Consider the following 21,480-nt stretch of genomic DNA (forward strand, 5'->3'; position numbering starts at 1 on the left):
ATTTTAGAGTGAAGGTTTGGAAATAAGCAAAGAAACCAAAGACAAACGATTAGAAGATGGTTATTTCAGAATAGGTAATACCTACTTTAAACCAGTAAAATATCCTTTACTTTTCTGGACTTACGCCTAAAGTAATTTTGAATTCTTTCAGGTGTTAAGTAGCTTTAGGATTACCGTTACTGACGTACTCCAAGTTTGTTTGTTCTTGTGTTTTAGTACGTACTTTTATTATCTTGACCCAACTAGGATTTCAGATTGAAGGTTCATCTACTGGTTCCTCTTTCATTATCCATCTCCCATTCCATTGTTGATATTCACTGAGAGATAATCTGCCTTTAGCTGCCTTCTGCAGTCTCTCACTGGGTAACTTTAGCAACTGGTCTCAGCAACATCCATATGCCAGAGTCTGTGCCTTTAGCCCCTCTCTCCCTCCTGAGCTTGAGATCTGTATTGAGAGCCCATGGACATAGCCACCTGGAGGCCAGGAAGCCATCTACTCTGAGCATCTGTAATACAGACTTTTCTTTTTGGTCACCACAGTTGTTGCTGTCACTATTCATTTAGTTGCCTAAAGCCTAACCTTGGGAGACACCCTGAACACCCCCCACTCTACTATCCATTAGCATGAAATATGTCTGTTGTTTCTGTATGTATAGTCACCCTATCTGCCACCATGCCACAGGCCCCTGCCTCTGTTTCTGAGCTAAAGAAAGACTGCTCTACCTGTGTCCTCTCGTTGGCTTTCCACAGAGCACTCCACTACCTTTCTAAAATGCAGATATTAGGGGCCGGCCTGGTGGCACAGCAGTTAAGTTCACATGTTCTGCTTCTCAGCAGCCTGGGATTTGCCGGTTCAGATCCCGGGTGTGGACATGGCACCGCTCGGCAAAAGCCATGCTGTGGTAGGTGTCCCATGTGTAAAGTACAGGAAGATGGGCCTGGATGTTAGCTCAGGGCCAGTCTTGTCTTCCTCAGAAAAAAGAGGAGGATTGATGGGGCTGGCCCCATGGCCGAGCGGTTGAGTTCGCGCACTCCACTGCAGGCAGCCCAGTGTTTCGTTGGTTCGAATCCTGGGCGTGGACATGACACTGCTCATCAAACCACGCTGAGGCAGCGTCCCACATGCCACAACTAGAAGGACTCACAACGAAGAATATACAACTACGTACCGGGGGACTTTGGGGAGAAAAAGGAAAAAATAAAATCTTTAAAAAAAAAAAAGAGGAGGATTGGCAGTAGTTAGCTCAGGGCTAATCTTCCTCAAAAAAAACAAACAAAAAAAGAATGATGAGAGTGGGCATCCTTGTGTTGTTCCTGTTCTCAGAGGGATGGCTTTCAGTTTTTCCCCATTGAGTGTGATGTTGGCTGTGGGTTTGTCATATATGGCCTTTGTTATGTTAAGGTACTTTCCTTCTATACCTATTTTATTGAGAGTTTTTATCATAAATGAATGTCACATCTTGTCAAATGCTTTCTCTGCATCTATTGAGATGATCATGTGGCTTTTGTTCCTCATTTTGTTAATGTGGTGTATCACGTTGATTGACTTGCAGATATTGAACCATCCCTGTGTCCCTGGATCATGGTGTATGATCTTTTTAATGTGTTGCTGTATTTGGTTTGCCAATATTTTGTTGAGGATTTTTGCATCTATGTTCATCAGTGATATAGGCCTGTAATTTTCCTTCTTTGTGTTGTCTTTGTTGGGTTTTGGTATCAGGGTGATGTTGGCCTTGTTGAATGTGTTAGTAAGTGCTCCATCTTCCTCAATTTTCTGGAATAGTTTGAGAACGATAGGTATTAAATCTTCTTTGAATGTTTGGTAGAATTCTCCAGAGAAGCCATCTGGTCCTGGACTTTTATTTTTGGGGAGGTTTTTGATTACTGTTTCAATCTCTTTATTCATGATTGGTCTATTCAGATTCTGTTTCTTCTTGATTCTGTTTTGGGCAGCTGTAGAAGTCTAAGAATTTATCCATTTCTTCTACATTGTCCAATTTGTTGGCATATAGTTTTTATAGTATTCTCTTATAATCCTTTGTATTTCTGTGGTAACCATTGTAATTTCTCCTCTTTCATTTCTGATTTTATTTATTTGAGTCTTTTCTCTTTTTTTCTTAGTGAACCTGGCTAAGGGTTTGTCAATTTTGTTTATTTTCTCAAAGAACCAGCTCTTTGTTTCATTGATCCTTTCTACTGTCTTTTTTGTTTCAATTTCATTTATTTCTGCTCTAATTTTTATTATTTCCCTCCTTCTCCTGACTTTGGGCTTGTTTGTTCTTCTTCTAGTTCTTTTAGGTGTAGTTTGAGATTGCTTGAGATTTTTCTTGTTTGTTGAAGTGAGCCTGTATTGCCATGAATTTTCCTCTTACTACTGCTTTTGCTGCATCCCAAATGAATTGGTATGGTGTGTTTTCATTTTCATTTGCCTCCAGATAATGTTTGATTTCTCCTTTGATTTCTCCAGTGATCCACTGGTCTTTCAGTAGCATGTTGTTTAATCTCCACATCTTTGACCCTTTCCAAGCTTTTTTCTTGTAATTGATTTGTAGTTTCATAGCATTATGGTCGGAAAAGATGCTTGATATTATTTCAGTCCTCGTAAATTTATTGAAGCTTGCTTTGTTTGCCAATATATGGTCTATCCTTGAGAATGTTCTGTATGCACTCGAGAAGAATGTATAACCTGCTGTTTTTGGATGGAGTGTTCTATATGTATGTATTAAGTCCATCTGGTCTGGTTTTTCGTTTAGGTCCAATATTTCCTTGTTGACTTTCTGTCTGGATGATCTGTCTATGGGTGTTAGTGGGGTGTTGAGGTCCCCTACTATTATTGTATTGTTGTTATCTCCTTTTAGTTTTGTTAATAGTTGCCTTATGTACTTTGGTCCTCCTGTGTTAGGTACATATATATTTATAAGTGTTATGTCTTCTTGGTGGAGTGTTGCTTTTACCATTATATACTGCCCCTCTTTGTCTCTCTTTACCTGCTTTCTTCTGAAGTCTATTTTGTCTGATATAAGTATGGTGACACCTGCTTTCTTTTGTTCACTATTAGCTTGGAGAATCGTCTTCCATCCCTTCTCTCTGAGTCTGTGTTTGTCTTTGGGGCTGAGATGTGTTTCCTGGAGGCAGCATATTGTTGGGTCTGGTTTTTTAATCTATCCTGCCACTCTTGGGTCTTTTGATTGGAGAATTCAATCCATTTACATTGAGTGATTATTGAAATGTAGAGGCCTAATGCTGCCAGTTTATCGCTCGTTTTCTGGTTCTCCTGTATTTCCTTTGTTTCTCGTCCCATGTATTTCTGACTGTCAATTCAGTTAGGTAGTTTTCTTTGCTGGTTTTCTTAGTTTTCTCCTTATTTGTAATTTGTGTCTCCAATCTAATTATTTGTTTAGTGGTTACCACCACGTGGTTTGTATAAAACATCTCATAGATGAGATAGTCCATTTTCTGATAGCCTCTTATTTCCTTAGACTAAGCCAGTTCCATCCCTTTCCTCTTCCCCTTCTAGGTTGTTACTGTCACATCTTTTTTCTTCTTGCGTTGTGAGTTTGTGGTTAAAATGACAAGATTATATTTATTCTTGATGTTTTCCTTCCCTTTATCTTTAATGTTCTCCTTAAGCATTTGCTAACCTGTTCTGATGGAGAACTGCAATTTTCTGATTTTGTCTTTCTACTTATCTCCCTGCTCAGGGTTTTGTAACCCCTTTCATTTTTTTTTTCAGGTATGAGGGCCTTCCTGAGGATTTCTTGTAGGGTGGGTCTTGTGGTGATGACCTCCCTTAACTTCTGTTTATCTGGGAAAGTTTTTATTTCTCGAAGGTTTTGATTTCTCCATCATATCTGAAGTATATTTTGGCTGGATAGAGTATTCTTTGCTGAAAGTTTTTGTCTTTCAGAATTTTGAATGTATCATTCCACTCTCTTCTAGCCTGTAAGCTTTCTGCTGAGAAATTTGATGACAGCCTGATAGAGGTTCCTTTGTTGGTTATTTTCTTCACCTTGCTGCCCTTAATATTTTCTCTTTGTCATTGACTTTTTTTCAGCTTCACTACTATATGCCTTGGAGTTGGTCTTTTTACATAGATAAAGTTTGGAGATCTATTGGCTTCTGTCACATGGATTTCCAGTTCCATTTCCAGGTTTGGAAAATTCTCAGCTATTATTTCTTTGAGCAAGGTTTCTGCTCCATTCTCCTTCTCTTCTCCCTCTAGAATACCTATAATCCTTATGTTCCATTTCCTAATTGAGTTGGATATTTCTCGGAGAATTTCTTCATTTCTTTTTAGTCTTAGTTCTCTACCTTTCTCCATCTGAAGCATTTCTATATTCCTGTCTTTCAGACTACTAATTCTGTCCTCCACATTATCAGCCCTACTGTTCAGGGAGTCCTGATTTTTCTTTATCTCATCAATTGTGTTTTTCGTCTCCAACATTTCTGATTGGTTCTTCTTTATGGTATCAAGCTCTTTTGTGATGTAGCTCCTGAACTTTTTGAGTTGTTTATCTGTATTTCTTTTAACTCTTTGAGTTTTTTAATGATACCTGTTTTGAATTCTTTGTCATTTAGTTTATAGATTTCTGTGTCTTCAGGATTGTTTTCTGGGTATTTGTCATTTTCCTTCTGTTCTGGAGATTTAATATATTTTTTCATACTGCTTGATGGCATGGATTTGTGCCTCTGCATAGAGATAGAATTGGTTACTGCTTCCACTTGCTGCCGCTGGGGGAGGGGGCAGGAGCTGTGTAATCTGCACCCACCAGGATCCCTGTCAGCTGTTCCTGACATAGCCTGGGCCATTCCTTGGGATCGCAGTGGCCCTGTGGGGTCTCCTCTCAACTGTGGGAACAATCACACAGGGGTTCCAGGTTGCTGCTGCCTGCTTCCACAGCCCCACCTAGACGCACTCCCTCCTTAGGGACTGGAGCAGTGTTATGGGCTTTCGAGGCAGCTGGGAGCTTATTCACCCAGACTCGCAGCTCTACCACCATCTGGTCCCACTGGATCTCACTTGCCCCTTCAGGGCCTCAGCAGAGCTATGGGCATTTAAGTCAGCCAGCAGTTTTCTCGCCCAGCTGTGCCACATTTTCTGCTAGGTCACACCAGCCTCTGTGTTTGGTAGGCAGGACATCTCCCTAGGGCCAAGCTGAGACTCTCCCTGGTGCCACTGTGAGACCATGGATTTTCCCACTGCACCAAGTAGTGATCACACTGGGGCTTCGAATTGTCACCACTCCTTTGTGCAGTCCCGCTGGATCTCACTTTCCCCCTTGGGGCTGCAGCAGAGCTGTGGGTGTTTGATGCAGCCAACAGGTACCTCACTCAGCCATGCCACTTCTGCTCCAAGGTCACTCAGCCTTTGTGCTTGGTGGGTGGGGCCTCTCCACTAGTGCCAAGCAGAGACTCTCCCTAGGGCCCCTGTGAGACCGTGGATTTTCCCCCTGAACCAAGGAGTGATCACACTGGGGCTCTGGATTCTCACCGCCTACTTGCGCAGTCCCACTGGATCTCACTTGCCCCCTTGGGGCTGTAGCAGAGCTATGCGCATTTAATGCAGCCAGCAGTTAACTTGCCCAGCTGTGCTGGGTCTGCTTCTCGGTCACCAAGCCTTTGTGCTTGGTAGGCGGTGTCTTTCCCCTAGGACCTAGCCGAGACTCTCCCTGGGGCACTGGGACCGTGGATTTTCCCCCTGGAGCAAGCAGCGATCATGCTGGGGCTCTGGATTGTCACTGCCCACTTGTGCAGTCTTGCTGGATCTCACTTGCCCCCTCGGGGCTGCAGCAGAGCCATGCACATTTAATGCAGCTGGCAGTTAGCTTGCCCACCCATGCTGTGTCTGCTCCCAGGTCACCCAGCCTTTGTGCTCGGTGGGCAGGGCCTCCCTACCGAGTCTGAGCCTGAGTCACTCCCTGGGGCTGCAGTGGGTCTGTGGATTTTCCCACTAGTCCAAAGAGCAATCACAGGGGGCTTAGAGCTGTAGTCACCTGTTTCCTCAGTTGCGCCGATGCACACACCTACCCTCAGAGCCACAGCAGTGCCATGAGCACTTCAGCCAGGAGAGAGTCGCACACGGGTACTGGGCTGTCTGGTGGCTGGAGAGCTCTCACCTATCTCCACCTCCTCCCCTGGGGTAGTCCATCCACCTTCTGATGGATAGCAGCGCAGGTCTCTCAGGTGTCCTACAGTGCTATGTGAGTATCCTCCATTGATCAGTGAATGCCCATTTAGTTGTAGTTCGAAGGGGAAGAGACAAAGAAAACTGCTCAGTCCACCATGTTGCTGATGTCACCTGCCCTCTTATTCTTTATTTCTCCAGTCCTAAGACTATTTTTCCTCTCATGCCCCATGCTCTTAGTGCAGCCCAGTCGCTGGCCATTTTCTCCACCTGAAACCATCAATTGATATTTCTCCTCCTAATGAATGCTTTCTCATCCTGTATTTACCGGTTTATTTGCCCCTCTTCTCTGCTCTTCATCTCACACCATGTGTGCCTTTGCCCTATAATCAGATGGTTTCATAGCTCAGTCCTGTGTGCTCACCATGGAAGGGGAGGGCTCTTGTCTCCATGTGTCTCCTGCAGTTTACAGAGGGCCTGTCACTTGATGGATATCAACTCAGTGAATGATTACATATTTTCCTTTACTTAAATTAATGCTTTTCTTAGTAGTGGATGAAAGAGAATACTGGTAAATTAACATTGTAGGTATACGGGACAAACACATTCTTATAACTCTCTGGAGCAGTTTTATATTTGGTGAGTGTCATTCAGTTTTTGCTACAAGGCTTATACGATAACCCTGACTAATTTCTATGTAGTTGTGGAGGATAGATGAGTTTAATTATTTTCATATTTGGGTTATATCTTAGCTCACTTCTAGAAATGTATGTAAAATTAGCTGAGTTTACAAGACATTTATTAACCCTATTACCTGTCAATTATTGAATTTCTGAGAATGTTGGGTTCTAGATTATGAAAAGTAGCATAGGAGATAGAGACATTTATATTAAGGATCTCAGCAGTAATTTGAAGATAATGACCATCTAAAGCATCAACTCTCATCTATTTACAACCGGAAGAGAACTTACAGATCATCAAACGTAGGACCTTGTGTAACAAAATCATGCATTAGAAACAGAGAGCAACTGATTGTTTTCAACTGAAGGTAAAAAATTCTGCTCCCTTAAGAAGTATGCTTTAGTGGAATGGTGTGTGAGGGGCTTCATGGACCTTCTCCCTAGCAAAACAACCATAACTGATGAAAATTATTTTAAAAAAACTGCAGCAAATGGAGAAACATTTACTCACAAAAATATAAATCTCAGTAAGAACATTAAGAGTCTGGGATTTGAGCCCTGACCTGCTCTGTTACTCACACTGTCCAAGCTCTGACACAGAAGTGCTGCTCTCTGCAGGTACAGCCAAAAACGCTGACTTGCTCTCTCACCAGCTCTCATTCTAGGGCTGTGGTATCTCACCAGGAAGGGCAGGCTGCCAATATCTGTCATCATCCCCAGCTCAATGTTCCAGACAAAAGCAGCTAAGAGATCTGAGGCTCCCTTCCTCCACCTAACCTCCGTTCATAGGGTGGAAGCTCCACTTCAGGCACAGTAGGGTGAGAATACTTGGCTGTGACTCACCATTGCCCCAGCTCACTTGCTTCCACACACTGGGAAGGGTAAGCCAAGAAAACAAAGGGCTACTGCTGCAACCCAGTACTTTGCTCATAGAGCAGGGGAATCAGTCCAAGGGAAGTGGAATGCAGTCCTTGCCAAAGATCCTGAGCAGTGGTGCAGAGATTTTCTCCGGGGGAGAGGCAGGCCATAAGAACAAGAGCTCTGTAGCTCTCCCTTAGGGAGCTGACTTACTACAAACAGAACTTGGGGAAGTTCAAGCCTAAGGGCTCTGTGGAATACAATGAAGATTTTGGTGGTAAGCAGTTAAGAGGAGACTGGTAACTACATTCAAGATAAACTGTAGCCCATCTGGAAGTTTGACAGAACCAGGGACAGAGATGGCTAATAAGAGCCGTCTTGCGTGGAAACAAGCTATAAAGACCTTACAAAAGGGCTGAATTTAATTGGATCAGACTTGTGCAGCAATTTATCCCTGAAAGGTTTGTTGAAAACAACAGTCAGCCAGCTGGCAATTAGTGGAACCCTGATGGTCAAAGGTGGGGTAACTTAGAGGAGTGTGGCTTATAGCTAAGGACAGTCTTGTGAAAGAAATCCTAGATTTATTAGTAGGTTAAAGTTATGAGAAGGTAGAAGAACCTTTCACACAGAAACACTGGAGGAAGGAATGGACCACTGTAAGCGTGTGGCTGGAGATCCACAGAGGTCATGACCTTGGAAGTCCTCTTAGTGCCAGGATTTGGGGATTCTAGTCACTAGTAATTTCCTCCTTCATTTTTACCTTCTTTTCTATCTTTTAATGCTTCCCTGCCAGACCATTGGGTTAAGAACAAAAGTTAAATTTGTTGTTTGGAAGGTTAATACATGCAGATGGTACCAAATACAAATTTAAAAGGGTAAACTTAAGTCTCCTCCCCTCCTCTTTCCCCTCCTACCTAGTGTTTCCCACAGGCAGTTCCTATAATGATTTGTTTCCTTCCAGAAGTGTTCTATTCACAAGTAAAAATATATGAACATGTTACTTAAAAACACACAATCACACACAAATGATAACATACTCTACAGCCTTGTTATTTCTTTTTTTCACTGAACAAAATACATATGTACTTATGGAAGATGAACATTTAAAAAAATTATAAATAATTCAGATGTAAAAAGATAGAAATAATAATGTAATGACTATCTGCGTTTCAGCTTAACATCTGCCAATTTAGTTCTTCTTCCCTAATATCTCCTTTTCCCCTTCCACCCAAGGGTAACTACTATCCTAAATTTTGTGGTTACCATTTCCAGGAAGCTTTTACTACATATGTGTGATATGTCCCTGAACAATGCAAAGTGCTATTTTGCTTGTTTTAAAGTTTGATATAAATGATACTGTTCTGTAGTCTACAGTTTTTTGCTGTCCCCATTGTGAGACCGATCCATGTAGATGCGTGTATCTATGGCTCATTCATTTTCACTGCCGTGTAGATTTCTGTGGATGAGTATATCACTATCTATTCTCTTGTTTCGTCATAAAATTTGTTTCTATCTGTTTGCTTTTTGCTTTTATAAATAATGCTGATTTGAACACTTACGCACACATATGAGAGTTTCTCTACAATAAATACTTTGGATGGAAGTAAGTCTTGTGCATTATCTTCAACTTTAGTTCATTCTTTTTATTCTTTCTCCCTTCTTTGAATTGGCTGCCTAGAATTCCCTTCTATTAGCATTTCATAATTCAATTAGCCAGTCTTCTAGTGATGGACAGCTAGGTTGTTTGCAATTTTTGCTGTAATATATATACTCTTTTTGCACATGTGACAGTATATCTGCAGGATAAAATTGCTGGGTCAAAGTGTTTTAATGAGGCCAGTTATATCATTTTGTAATTATTTTTCTAATTAAATGAGCTCATCAGGTGACAGCATCAGATGTTTCATTAATTAAAATGTTTCAATCTTGACAGTGTTTTTCAGCCCTGAATCCCCTATGTAACTCAATATTCAGTAGTATTTTTTGTAGCATGTACTCTCTACCCCAGTCCAGCCCCAAGTATGGACATACTTTTATGAAATAGGTTTATTAATAATTTTTTGAATAAAAACATTATTTTGGAAGTTCATAAGTTTAATATTTACTATACAAATGAATATAAGCCTTCTCTGATAGGATTTTCAATTTGAATGTATCTTATCTTACTATAAGATATATACTAATCAATGTATTGTAAGGCTCTAGAATAGACTGTGTAAGTTATCAGCACAAGGGTCAGCAAACTACAACCCAGGAGCCACATCTGGCCTACTGCCTGTATTTGCATGGACCATGAGCTAAGAATGTTTAAAAATTTTTTTCGTTTCTTCTTTTCACTTTTAAGCGGTTGAAAAAGACGAAGAAGAATATATTGTGACATGTAAAAATTATAAAATATTCAAATTTCAGTGCCCATAAATAAAGTTTTATTGGAACACAGTCATGCTCATTTGTTTGTGTCTTGTCTGTGTGCTTTTCTGCTACGGTAGCAGAGATGAGTGAGTAGTTGCAGTAGAGATGGAGGTAGTTCTCTCATTGCTTCAAATTGCTGCTTCGTGTACTACACATAGCAGTGACGCATCTATAATTTGACAGTCTTGAGTGCCACGCACATCACCATACTGTGACATTTAAAAAAATTACCAATGCTTACCCATCATATCAAAACAAGAAAAGTAAAGTGGACTTTGAATGTTATGCTTTTTAACACAGTGGAATATGGATTATTTTACAAAATTTGATGACAGATCATTGTGGTTATTATGCAGTGATGTAATAGCTGTGCTAAAGAATACATTACCGTACTAAGCACTCACAACAATATTGCCAACTCACAGGAAAGCAATGGTCAGAAAAATTAGAAAATTTGCGATAGAATATCTCATCACAGCAGAATTTCTTCACAAAAATAAAAAATTCAAATGAGGCTGTAACCAAAGTGAGTTTCAAAGTGGCGCATGTGTTAGCCAAGCAAGTAAAACCATTTACCGATGGAGTTAATTAAATCATGTTTAATTGCAGCAGCCAAAGGTATATATCCAGAGAAATAGAATGATTTAAGACCATTAGGCTTTCAACAACAATTGCTTGAAGGGTTGAGGACACTGGGAACGATATTAATAGTCAAAAAGCAAAGCAAATTGAGTAGTTTTCCTTGGCTCTTGATGAGTTGGCAGATGTTACTGATACTACCCAGCTGTTACTTGGAGTCCTTGCCAAGTTTAAAGTGACTAAAGACTTGGCCTCTGCGAATAGTCTGTGTGGAATAAGTACAGACAAGAACATTTTCAAACAAGTTGAGGAGAAACAAATTCAGTACAACCTGAAGTGGAATTGCCTAAGATGTGTGACAGTGAATGATGGTAAAAATATGTGTGGAGGAGAAGGCTTCATGGATAAATTTACAAAGCTTGTGAAAATGTAAGGTCTCTAAAGCCTATGGTTATTTATTTTATTATTCATCACCAGAAAATATTTGAATCTGTCTGTATCATTATTTTACTGAACCAGTAGTGTCAACAGTGAACTTTGTTCGCTCTCATGGACTTCGCCATCAGTTCTGTGAATTTTTGTCAGAAATAGGAACTGAATATCCTGACTTGTCCTACCACACAGCACTTCTGGAGCTTAGCAATGATAAAATTTTGTTGTAATTTTTTTTTTTGAGCTCAGGAACAAAATTGAAATTTTCCCAAGTGAGAAGAACTGCCCTCAACCACTATTTTCTCTTTGAAAATTAGTTTTTGCTGCAAACTTAATGTTTCTTAATGAATTCAAACTCAAATTACAAGACAAAACAGCTCTTATATGCAAAACTTACATTGCACTCATCACTTTGATGACAATATTTGAACTACAGGTAATATCAAGCTCATTGAGGGGCGTCCGCCTATCGTGTGATTGAAAGTGATTCATCTGCAATGTAGTGATACGCAATAAGGCAAATATCAATGGGCAGAATCTAATAGAATTCCGTAAATACCTTCCAAGTGATGAATATGCTCCATTAAAATTATGTGTTGTGGATTGGTATCAGTGTTTGGTAGTGTCTAGGCTGTTGAAAGGAAATAGTTAAGATAAAATATATAAAAGCTCATTATAGGGGCTGGCCCTGTGGCTGAGTGGTTAAGTTCGTGCGCTCTGCTGCAGGCGGCCCAGTGTTTCGTCGGTTCGAATCCTGGGTGCGGACATGGCACTGCTCATCAAACCATGCTGAGGCAGCGTCCCACATGCCACAACTAGAAGGACCCACAACGAAGAATATACAACTATGTACCGGGGGGCTTTGGGGAGAAAAAGGAAAAAATAAAATCTTTAAAAAAAAAAAAAAAAAGCTCATTATAGATCCACATTAACAGATGTGGATATTTGCAACTGATTTTGATGATAAGGAACACTAACATTGAATCCCAGTTATCCCCAAAAAAGGAGTTACATTCTCTTCATCACACCTGTATTAGCAAAAAAAAAGTACTGAGTTATTGTTATTATAGTTTTAATTTCATCAATAAACGTTTTTTGGAAATTTGTTTTCTTTCTTTCTATATATAAGTACCTGCCTAGTATCCTCAATTTTCCTTTTGGCCCATGAAGCCCAGGATATTTCCTGTCTGCTCTTTATAGAAAGTTTTCTAATCCCTGGCTTAGAGAAGTGTGGCTCAGAGCAAACCATTTTCCTGTCTTTTTCAATAACATTTTTTTTGTTTTGTTTTAAGAGTACTATCTCTCGCAGCAAGGAAAATTGAGTATAGAGCATGTTACCTTTTAGAAGTTCTTGGTCATTATCCTTACAGGAGAGGTTTTTTAGCTTGTCGTTTATAATGGAATTTAATGTTAGAACTGCCTGTGGGAGGCGTCACTTAAGTCCTTCTAGATGTGACCTTGGGAAGCATACACATAGATTGAGCCCCTGCTCCAGGACAACCATTGTATGTATGTCTAGTTAAAGCATTGAAATTTGTTATTATTGCCTTAACCCTCAAAGTGGGCAGACTGAGTGATGGTACAGACTATATTTTGTAAGATTTGGGTAAGTTACATTTTGCTAAAACTCTGTATATTAAAACATTGTTGATACAAGAACAAATATATTTTTGATTTTTTTTTAATTTGCAACAAGAAAAATGTAGCTCTGCCTCTTTAAATGGGTTGCTGCTAATGCTTTTAAGCATGCACTACTTCATGAAAAATTTAAAAGTTGAATAAAAGTAGAAAGAAGGAAAAAAATTCACCCATGCCCTGTCTAAAGATATCCACTAGAAATATTTTGGTGTTTTCCTTTCCTGCTTTAAGTCGGTGATATTTTATGTGTGCTGTGTCAGTCGACCTAACAAGTGCTGATTTTTATTTTGAAGGAAAATTTGAGAATGGTGTTGCAGAAGGAATGGTGGATCCCAATCTAAACCCCATTTCAGCCTTTCGACTTTCAGTTGTTCAGAATTCTGCTGTTTGGGCCATTCTTAATGAGGTAAGACAATATATTAAATCAGTGAAACAACTTAGATTCCTCATTTCATATAACATTTGATTTCATATGTAAGGCCTTTCTGGAATTGAAAATTAAGTGCCTTATCGTACTCTTCACTATTTTGTATTTCAGATTCATATTAAAAAAGCCTCCAACTGATCATCTCCTAAGAAACCAGTACATTTTTTTCCTGTGAATTTGTTAATTAAAGATAGTTAAGCATGTACCTTTTTTTTTTTTTTTTACTTGAACACTACCTCTTGTGAAATCTACTGTAGATGAGATGATTGTCATTTCCACTCGGAAAGTGAGTCTCCCATGGATATCGTGTTCATTCGAACCTATGCTGTCCTCCAGTTTTAACTTGACTCAAACATTTTACAGTTACGACAGGCTGTTAATATGACTTGTACTATTTTGGTATTATACTAATACATAAGAGTTGTACATATTGTTACATTCCTTAAATTTGAGAAAAATTAATGTTAAATACATTTTATGAAGGGGGTACTTTTGAAGTTCATTTATTTTACTATTATGGACCCTCTTTTGTAGATTATCAGGGATTATATATATATATATATAAATATATAAATATACATAAAAATGTTATGGAGTTAATTTATTAGAAACACTTAAGAAGTACATATTTTTGTGCGGTAAATTTTTGAATCAATACTTTTTTTGGAAACCAGTTACCTTGCTTTTTTAAGTTCTTTCTATATTTTTCTTTGGAAATGCAAACGTTACAAATTAATGCCATTTTTCAAATGCACTGCCATTTAAGAATGATTCTAGACTGATTTCCTAACTGAAGTACTTTTATAATTGCAGTGATTGTGAACAAAATATTTTCAAAGGCATTTGCCATTCTTTAAAGCCAAGATTTTAAAGACCAATGTCCTTCTTGAGAGTTATTTTACTAAACTGTGTATGATGTACAGCCAAAAAATAAGTCTGATAAATTTTAATGTGCAGGGTGATGCTTTCAACCCAAATTATCATAGACGCAACTGATGACATTTCCTCTGATCTGTAGGATGACAGACTGTTTTTAATTTTTGTCTTTAGTTCATGAGTTAGATGCATTATCTCTTTTCTTGTTGATCCTTTTATATCTGCACTCATTATATGAGTTGTGACAAAATGTTTTCTAGGTAGTGCTGTTGTATGAGTCATAATTGGTTTAAAGAAAAACAAAATTGTGATACTGGTTTTTGTTGAAAGGTATTGTAGCAGCTGTATGTTTTTCCACAATGATTTATTCTATTGTGTTTATGAACTTATAAGTAAATTTGTATCCAAAAAGAATATTTATTAGTCTTAAACATGCAATTCCAAATGATATTACTATTATAAACAAAAATATTATTAGCCTTAGCAGTCAGTGATCTTTACAAAAGTATTTCACTTTTAAAAAATCCTGAATTATCAGCCTCAGTGCCCAGCCAGTCTGGTGTGCCCACGTGGGTTGCTGCTGATTCACGTGTGCGTAGAGCTTGATCCCTGAGCTTTCCGAGTAGCCAGTTGTGAGGCCTTGGGCGTGGAACTTACAGCTGGCTGGCTAGCCTGGAGGAGCTTCCCCTGGCTACCATGATGCGGAACAGAGAGCTTCTGAACAGCAGCATTTTCCCTGCAGTGTTATGAAGTGAAAAGGTCTGGAGACACCAATAGGGTACAGTTATTTCCATTACGCCATAGGGGAATAATTTTTAGTTACTTTTCTTGCTTAGAAAGTTATGTATTGTCAATAATGATTTTTATGTCAAAGTCCAGTTAAAATTTTCTTTGAGGTTTTTAAATTTGCTTTTCATTTTCTTTTTATTTTCTTTTCAAATTCTTTGGCTTAGTGCCTATAGGCAGATTTCATTGGAAAAGAAAAACCTTCCATATAAAATTTTAGCACCAGCTTAACATACTAAATTACTGTTGTAACCACTAAGTATCTGGAGGTGGATTTGCTTCCTAAGTAGCCAACTCTCATTTCAGGAAGAAAGGCTATGCTCTGAAAATGTAGGGGGTGACGGTTACTGCAGCTCCGTGCCATTTGTTGGGGCTTCTCAGTCTTTAGACTGAGTTTATCTAGCCAACTTTTTCCTGTGTTCATGCTCAGTCTCCCCTCCCGGACTTAGCTCATCCCTCCTGTTCTTGAGAATACTTTTAGCCAAATCTTATCCATCTTTCAAGGACTCTGTTGTGCACTCCTCCCCATGAATGTGTTTCCAGTGCCTAGTAGTGCCAAGAAGAGTGCCTGTCACACGGGAGAAGCCCAGTCTGTGTCTGGATGAGGGGACCAACTGTTCCAGCCCACATTCCTCTTTCTTTTTCTTAACTCCCTTTACATACTTCCATAGCCACACACTTACACACACACTCAGCTCTCTAGTTTTTGATTGTCTATCAGGAGTGTGTGTGTGCCTGTGTGCACATGTACGTGTGTGTTCTCTCTCTGACCAAACTTCACGCTCCTGAGGGCAAGCCTGTAACTCGTACTTCTTACCTGTCCTCCGCCGCAGCAGGTGCTCCTATGCTCTCATTGGTAGTTGCCCTCTCCTTCCCGCCCGCTTCTACACTAGACAATTAGAAGCAGCCATGCTTTCCTCAAGCAAGAAGTTCTCATGGTAGCCCTTAAGAGCAGTGGTAGGGAGTGAAGTATTGGGACAAATTAGAGGAGGTGAAGAGTACCTGGAACTGAGAGAAAGTAAATACTTGACCTTGAGAGGACACTGAACCACTTTTGCCAAGAGCGAGTGGGAAAAAGTGTCAAATGGTGGGACTAATTATTTATTTACACACACTCACGTATATATGGCATGGTTTAGCTTCTGGTATGTATTTCACGTAAACTGTTTAGACTCTAGTGCTGTGCTGTCCTGTACAGTAGCCGCTGACACACACTTCTCAGCCACACTAGCTACAGTTCAAGTGCTCAGTAGCCACATGTGGCTAGTGGCTGCTGGATTAGACAGCACAGATAGAGAACGTCTCTCATTGCAGAAAGTTCTGTTTGACAGAGTTGAGGCAACAGTGCTAATATGAACATTTTAGAAACCAGGATAACTCTGATTATGAGGTTAAAAGCAGACATGCAGAATATATCATAATGCAAATGATGATGAGTATTTTGGGTGAGAAGAAAAGGTTGAGGACCTATTTCTAGGATTCTAAGATCCAAAATTTCTCAGTTCTTTAAGTCTCATGCCTTCTTTATAGCATGCACCATACCATACTATCTAGTCAAAAACGAGCAACAATTGCAGGTAGTGTGACTCAAGAGCTTTAGAAAAAGAGAATGCAAATGGCTTATTAGCATACAGGCTATAGACACGTATGTGTATATTAATTCAATCATTGGCGATGCCTTTGAACAAAGGTATAGCTTTTCAAATCAGTGGTTGTACCAGTAAATAATTAGAAGGTGGTGTTGTTTTAAAAAGCTTCAGTAAAATTCTGAAGGCTTCTTTTAAGTCCATCATAATGATGAAAAAAGTTGTCTCCCAGCAATGCTGTCCTCAGAAACAGGCTTGGTTATATGGAAACAGCATGTTGGGAGAGACTGCTCTAATTAAAAGCAGTGTATATTTTTAGTAGCCAGAATTCTATGAATGACTCCCAATTGTAACCAAACTCAGTGGGTTTGTCTCTTCGTGAGTACGGAGCTGAAAAGCACAGCCAAGGCTGAAGTGGGTGAAGAAAACAGCTTCTTGCTTACACAAGCAATGGAGAACACCCGAGACAGCTCCCAAAGCAGTGCCCTGCCTCCCCAAGCCTGGTGCTGGTGTAGACTTTATACACAAGAGTGCAGAGGATATCTTACACCTGTGTAACAACTGGGCTCCATCAGGGCGCATGTGCAGGCTATTATGTAATGAGTTCAGTGTAACATGTCATTACGAACGAGGTCAGGGTACCCTGACATAACAGGTTCAGTGCAACATGCCACTACATAACAGGGTCAGGGAACATGGCATTACATAACAGGTCCATGGTAACTTTTGGACGCTTGGAGTGGGAGCAATTTGCAAGGGTCTTGCTGCAACCTAGTAAGTTTCACTGTAAGAAGGCAACATCTGCAAAACAGGGACATCAACCTCCGAAAAACAGCACATTTAGTTTTCTCCTTGTCTGGAAAGTATTTGACAGACCATGTTAGTTACTGATCAGATTCTCAGTAAGCCTTTCCTTGCCTGGTTCCCAGTCACAAATTCTTCCTGAGATGTTTTACTCTTCATTCTGGAGGGATACGGGACGGTGTTCAGTCTTCCATAACTGCTTCCTGCTGATCCGGGTCGTTGTCAGGGGAGTTAGACGACTAAAACTCTCGCACTGCCAGGCCAAGATCAGTTTCAGGGCTGTCTGAGGAGTTCTGCAATAGTCGGTACCGTCATAGAACCTTCGTCTGTAACTTGAATTGTTCCAACCAAGAACTAGCAAATCTAACATTAAAGATCCATGGGCCAAAAATTAATAGTAACAGAAGAAGTACAAGGGGGCCGATCAAAGGCAAGAACCAGGTTGCAGAGGGAATGGCCTTTTTCACAGCCTCCCATACCTCTGTGGCTGTACTACCTTTCTGATTAAAGCTGTGTAGCCATGTAGCTTGGTCAAATGTTTCCTTAATATTCACCTCAACTCCCCCTGCGGTATTTACCCATGTACAGCAGGAAGTTTTAGTTCAGTCAGCAGGTAACCCAAGGCCATTCTGTTGTCCAGCCCCATGTTGGCTAGTGAATCTAAGGATACTCCTAAGTTTTGCAGTGTTTTTCCTGTATTCCTGGCCAATGTTTCAAGAGATTTAGTTAGGTTCCTTAGGGTCATTTCATGGTATATGAATCCTCCCCAGGGAGTGGCCAGTCCCACTGTTAATCCAGTTCCTGCCAAGATCAATCCAGTAGCCCTTTTCTCTCTGGGATGGTGTTGGATGTGGTTGTGCACTGTTATACCTGTGGGACCCATCATTCCCATTGTACATTGTCCCACGTGTTGTGGGGAGCCGCAAAGGAAGACGTGTCCTGGAGGTGCATAGGCCTGTCGGGGCGCGGTACTGTTAAACCAGTTGAGTAATGTAAGGCCCCAACCGGGGGCATTGTCTGTGCACCTGAGAGATAACGGTCCCCCATGAGTTAAGTTGTATTTTATGGGGCCTGTGGGTACCCTTCCAGCTACCCGTGGAGACAGATAAGTGAGATCCCAGGATCTGAGTGGCCTTTGCCTTTGGATTCCTGTCCAGAATTTGCCCTGGTTTAGAAAGGTTTCCCTTGGGCGTTATACATACCTTTCAGTTTTAGGGCACCAGTCAGTTTCATTTGGGCTGCAGGATTGGGTAATATTAAAAGCGATGGGGTACATAGAAGATTGGTTTATGTTGCCCTTTGCTGGTAAACATCGGTGACAGGTTTCATTAATTGAAGTGCGGTTCAGATACATCACCCCCTCAGGGCCAGTGAGCTATGTTACTAGGGTAAGATTTAAACATTTTAGGTTTATGCCTGAGGAGCCCAATCTACTACAATAGAAGGGGGTCTGCTAAAAGCCTTTGGGGTTCTTTCAACGAGGCTAATACTGGGTTCTGATTGTATACAGTAAGTGACAGGCCATCAGCTTTTGGTTTGGGGGTGCCTATGGCATAGCCAGCATAGGGACAATCCATTACCCTTTGCTGTGATTCTAGAAAGGTGCACTATTGGGTTAGTTTCCTAGGGAATTAAAAGGGTCTGTGTTAATGCCCTTTGTGAATAATGGTAGATAAGGATAAGCTATAATAATAACAACCCGTAGACTTAGGCGTTACTTACCTCCGGGTCCTTGGCACCCTTCTTGAACAGGAACTTCAGGTCTGATGTTGGCTCACAGGAATAGGAGTTGGTGGGAACGGTGACAGTTTCTGACTTTTGAGCTTGTTTAACCGGAGTATGGTGGATCCAAGGGTCCGTACCTTGCAGTTTAAGAGAAGAGTGAGTGGTTAGTAAGACCAAATAAGGTCCTGTCCAAATGGGTTTAAGCTGGTGCTGGGGGGACCCAGACATTCAGGTTTTCAGGTACACCCACTCCCCTGGCTCACAGGGATGAAGCTTTATTCCTGTAGGGGAAGGGAGGTCCAGATGGATGTGTTTATGAAGGTTCGACATCACCTGCCCCACGTTAATTATGCGCTTTACAGCTGGTTCGATCTCTTTGTCAGGGTGCATTGTTGAGCCTGTATCACCTGGAAAGGCCCTTCCATAGGGCACCTCAAAAGGTCTTAGCTTAACCTTCCTTTGGGAGCAGCCCTGATGTGTCAGGGCAGTGGGCAAGAGCTGCAGCCCGTTGTCCTGGGCCTCTTGGCAGAGCTCAGCCAAAGTGACCTTCATGGTGTGGTCGGTTCTTTCAGTTTTCCCCGAAGATTGAGGTCTCCAGGCTGCGTGCAATTTGCATCGTATTCCCAGTGTTCCAGAAACTCTGGCAACTTCTCTTGATATGAAAGCAGGGCCATTGTCACTTTGGACTGACCTAGACAGTCCAGACCTTGGGATGATTTCTTTTATCAGGCCATTCATCACTTCCCCTGCCTTTTCTGTTCTGCAAGGAAAGGCTCCCACCCATCCAGGAATGGTGTCTACAGAACCCGAGAGATACCTAAGCCCTCCGGGTGCAGTTGGCATAACCGTCAAGTCCACCAGCCAGTCTGCCCCCCGCCGGGTTCCCCTGGACTGTACGGCTCTTGCCGGCGGTGGTATTGGTGGCCTGGCGTGTACATTGTTTTGTCGGCTGTGTACCATTGCTATGTTAACTTGTCTATTTCCTTTAAGCCCAGAGTTTTTATTCTGCCAGAAGCCAATTACACAGTTTCTTTCCCATGGTGAGTGGAATTGTGAGTGACCTTTCTCGTGGTCCAGGCTGTGTCTCTGAGTAGCCAGACCTTTCCCTTGCTGTCCATCACCAGCTTCCTTGAGAGAGGAGAGGTTTGGAAACTTGCCCTCTCAGCTTCCTCTCTTTCTTCTGGGGTGTTTTTGGGGTGAATTCATAGAGGGGTCGAGAGGGAATGAGGGCCGGTTGGAGAACCTGCTGTGTGAAGGCTGCTCCTGTGGCCGCTGCATCAGCCGAGTGATTTCCCAGACCCGCCTCCGACTCCCGCTTCTGACATCCTCAGCAGTCGACAGCCGCGGCCTCCATGGTTCACTGACTGCCGAATTAGACTGAGAACCTCCCTTCCTTGTTTAATTTCTTTACTGTCGGCTGACAACAGACCTGTTTCTTTCCACACGGCCCCGTGAGCATGACTAACAGAGAAGGCGTATTTGGAATCAGTCTAGATGGTCACAGTTTTCCCTTTTCCCAGTTCTGAGGCTTCTGTCAGGGCAGGAAGTCCTGCCTTGCGTGCTGATGTTCCTGGGGAGCGCGCCCTTGCTTCTCTGGTGGCGGAGGGAAACCACGGCACAGCCTGCTCGGCGTGGACCAGTAACAACAGAACTGCTTCCATCTACAGACCACACGTCCTCTGCGTTCTGCAAAGGGTCACTTCGGAGGGCTTTCCTGCTTGAACGTGCCTGATCCTCTAGCTCAGAGCAGTCGTGCACCAGAGGCTCCTGTGACACAGGAAGCCAGGTGGCTGGATTTAGGACCTGGTGAGGCTTTAACACTAGCTGAGGAGTGTCCAGCAGCGTCACCTGATACTGCAGTGTTCTGCCGCTCCTGAGCCAGTGGTGTCCTCTCGTTTCCAAAACATTTGAAACCTGCTGTGGGGTCCACACAGTTAGGGGCTGCCCCATAGTAAGTTTTGATGCCTCTTTAATTAACAGGTGGGTAGCTGCCACAGCCCACAGGCGAAGCTACCAGCCTTGAGACACGGTGTTCACTTGTTTTCAAAATAGGCCACCACTCTCTTGAAAGGTCTTAGTATTTGAGTGAATACTCCGAAGGCCTCTCCTTGTTTTTCGTGCACATATAAATCAAAACATTTAGTTAAATCAGGTAAAGCCAAGGTGGGAGCGCTCATGAGAAGCTCCTTAGTCATTGGGGGCCTGTTCGCATTGTCTGTCCCACTCAAAGGGACTGGTTTCTTGCCCCAACAACTTATATAGAGGATTTGCCATTAGTCCAAAATTAAGAATCCAAATGCAGCAGAAACTCGTCATTCTCAGAAACCCTCATAATTGTTTCCTGGTGGTTAGAGGGGCAATTGGTAAATGGCTGATTTCCTTTTTTTAGAGAAGGCTGCGTTGGCCTTGTGAAATTATGAACCCCAGATATTTCACAGTTTCCTTAGATACTTGTGCCTTTTCTCTAGAGACCGTATAACCGCCTTCAGCTAAAAAGTTCAGGACCACAACCGTGTTCCTGTCAGAGTCCTCCTTTGTGGGGCTGGCAATAAG

General features: G+C 41.6%; 1 protein-coding gene across 7 annotated transcripts in view; it reads left to right on the forward strand.

Annotated features, from left to right (window-relative positions):
* MGAT4A (alpha-1,3-mannosyl-glycoprotein 4-beta-N-acetylglucosaminyltransferase A) overlaps positions 1–13,355 on the forward strand; it is a 150,914-nt gene extending 137,559 nt beyond the window's left edge. For all 7 annotated transcript variants that reach the window (XM_070236127.1, XM_070236126.1, XM_070236125.1 and 4 more), the window contains 3 exons: positions 8–74; positions 13,017–13,129; positions 13,262–13,355. In XM_070236127.1, coding sequence (XP_070092228.1) covers positions 8–74; positions 13,017–13,129; positions 13,262–13,288 — 207 coding nt within the window. In that variant the 3' untranslated portion in view covers positions 13,289–13,355. The remainder of the gene's footprint in view (positions 1–7; positions 75–13,016; positions 13,130–13,261) is intronic.
* Positions 13,356–21,480: the final 8,125 nt, after the last annotated feature.

The sequence above is a fragment of the Equus caballus genome, chromosome 15 (assembly GCF_041296265.1).
Source record: "Equus caballus isolate H_3958 breed thoroughbred chromosome 15, TB-T2T, whole genome shotgun sequence".
Classification (NCBI taxonomy): domain Eukaryota; kingdom Metazoa; phylum Chordata; class Mammalia; order Perissodactyla; family Equidae; genus Equus; species Equus caballus.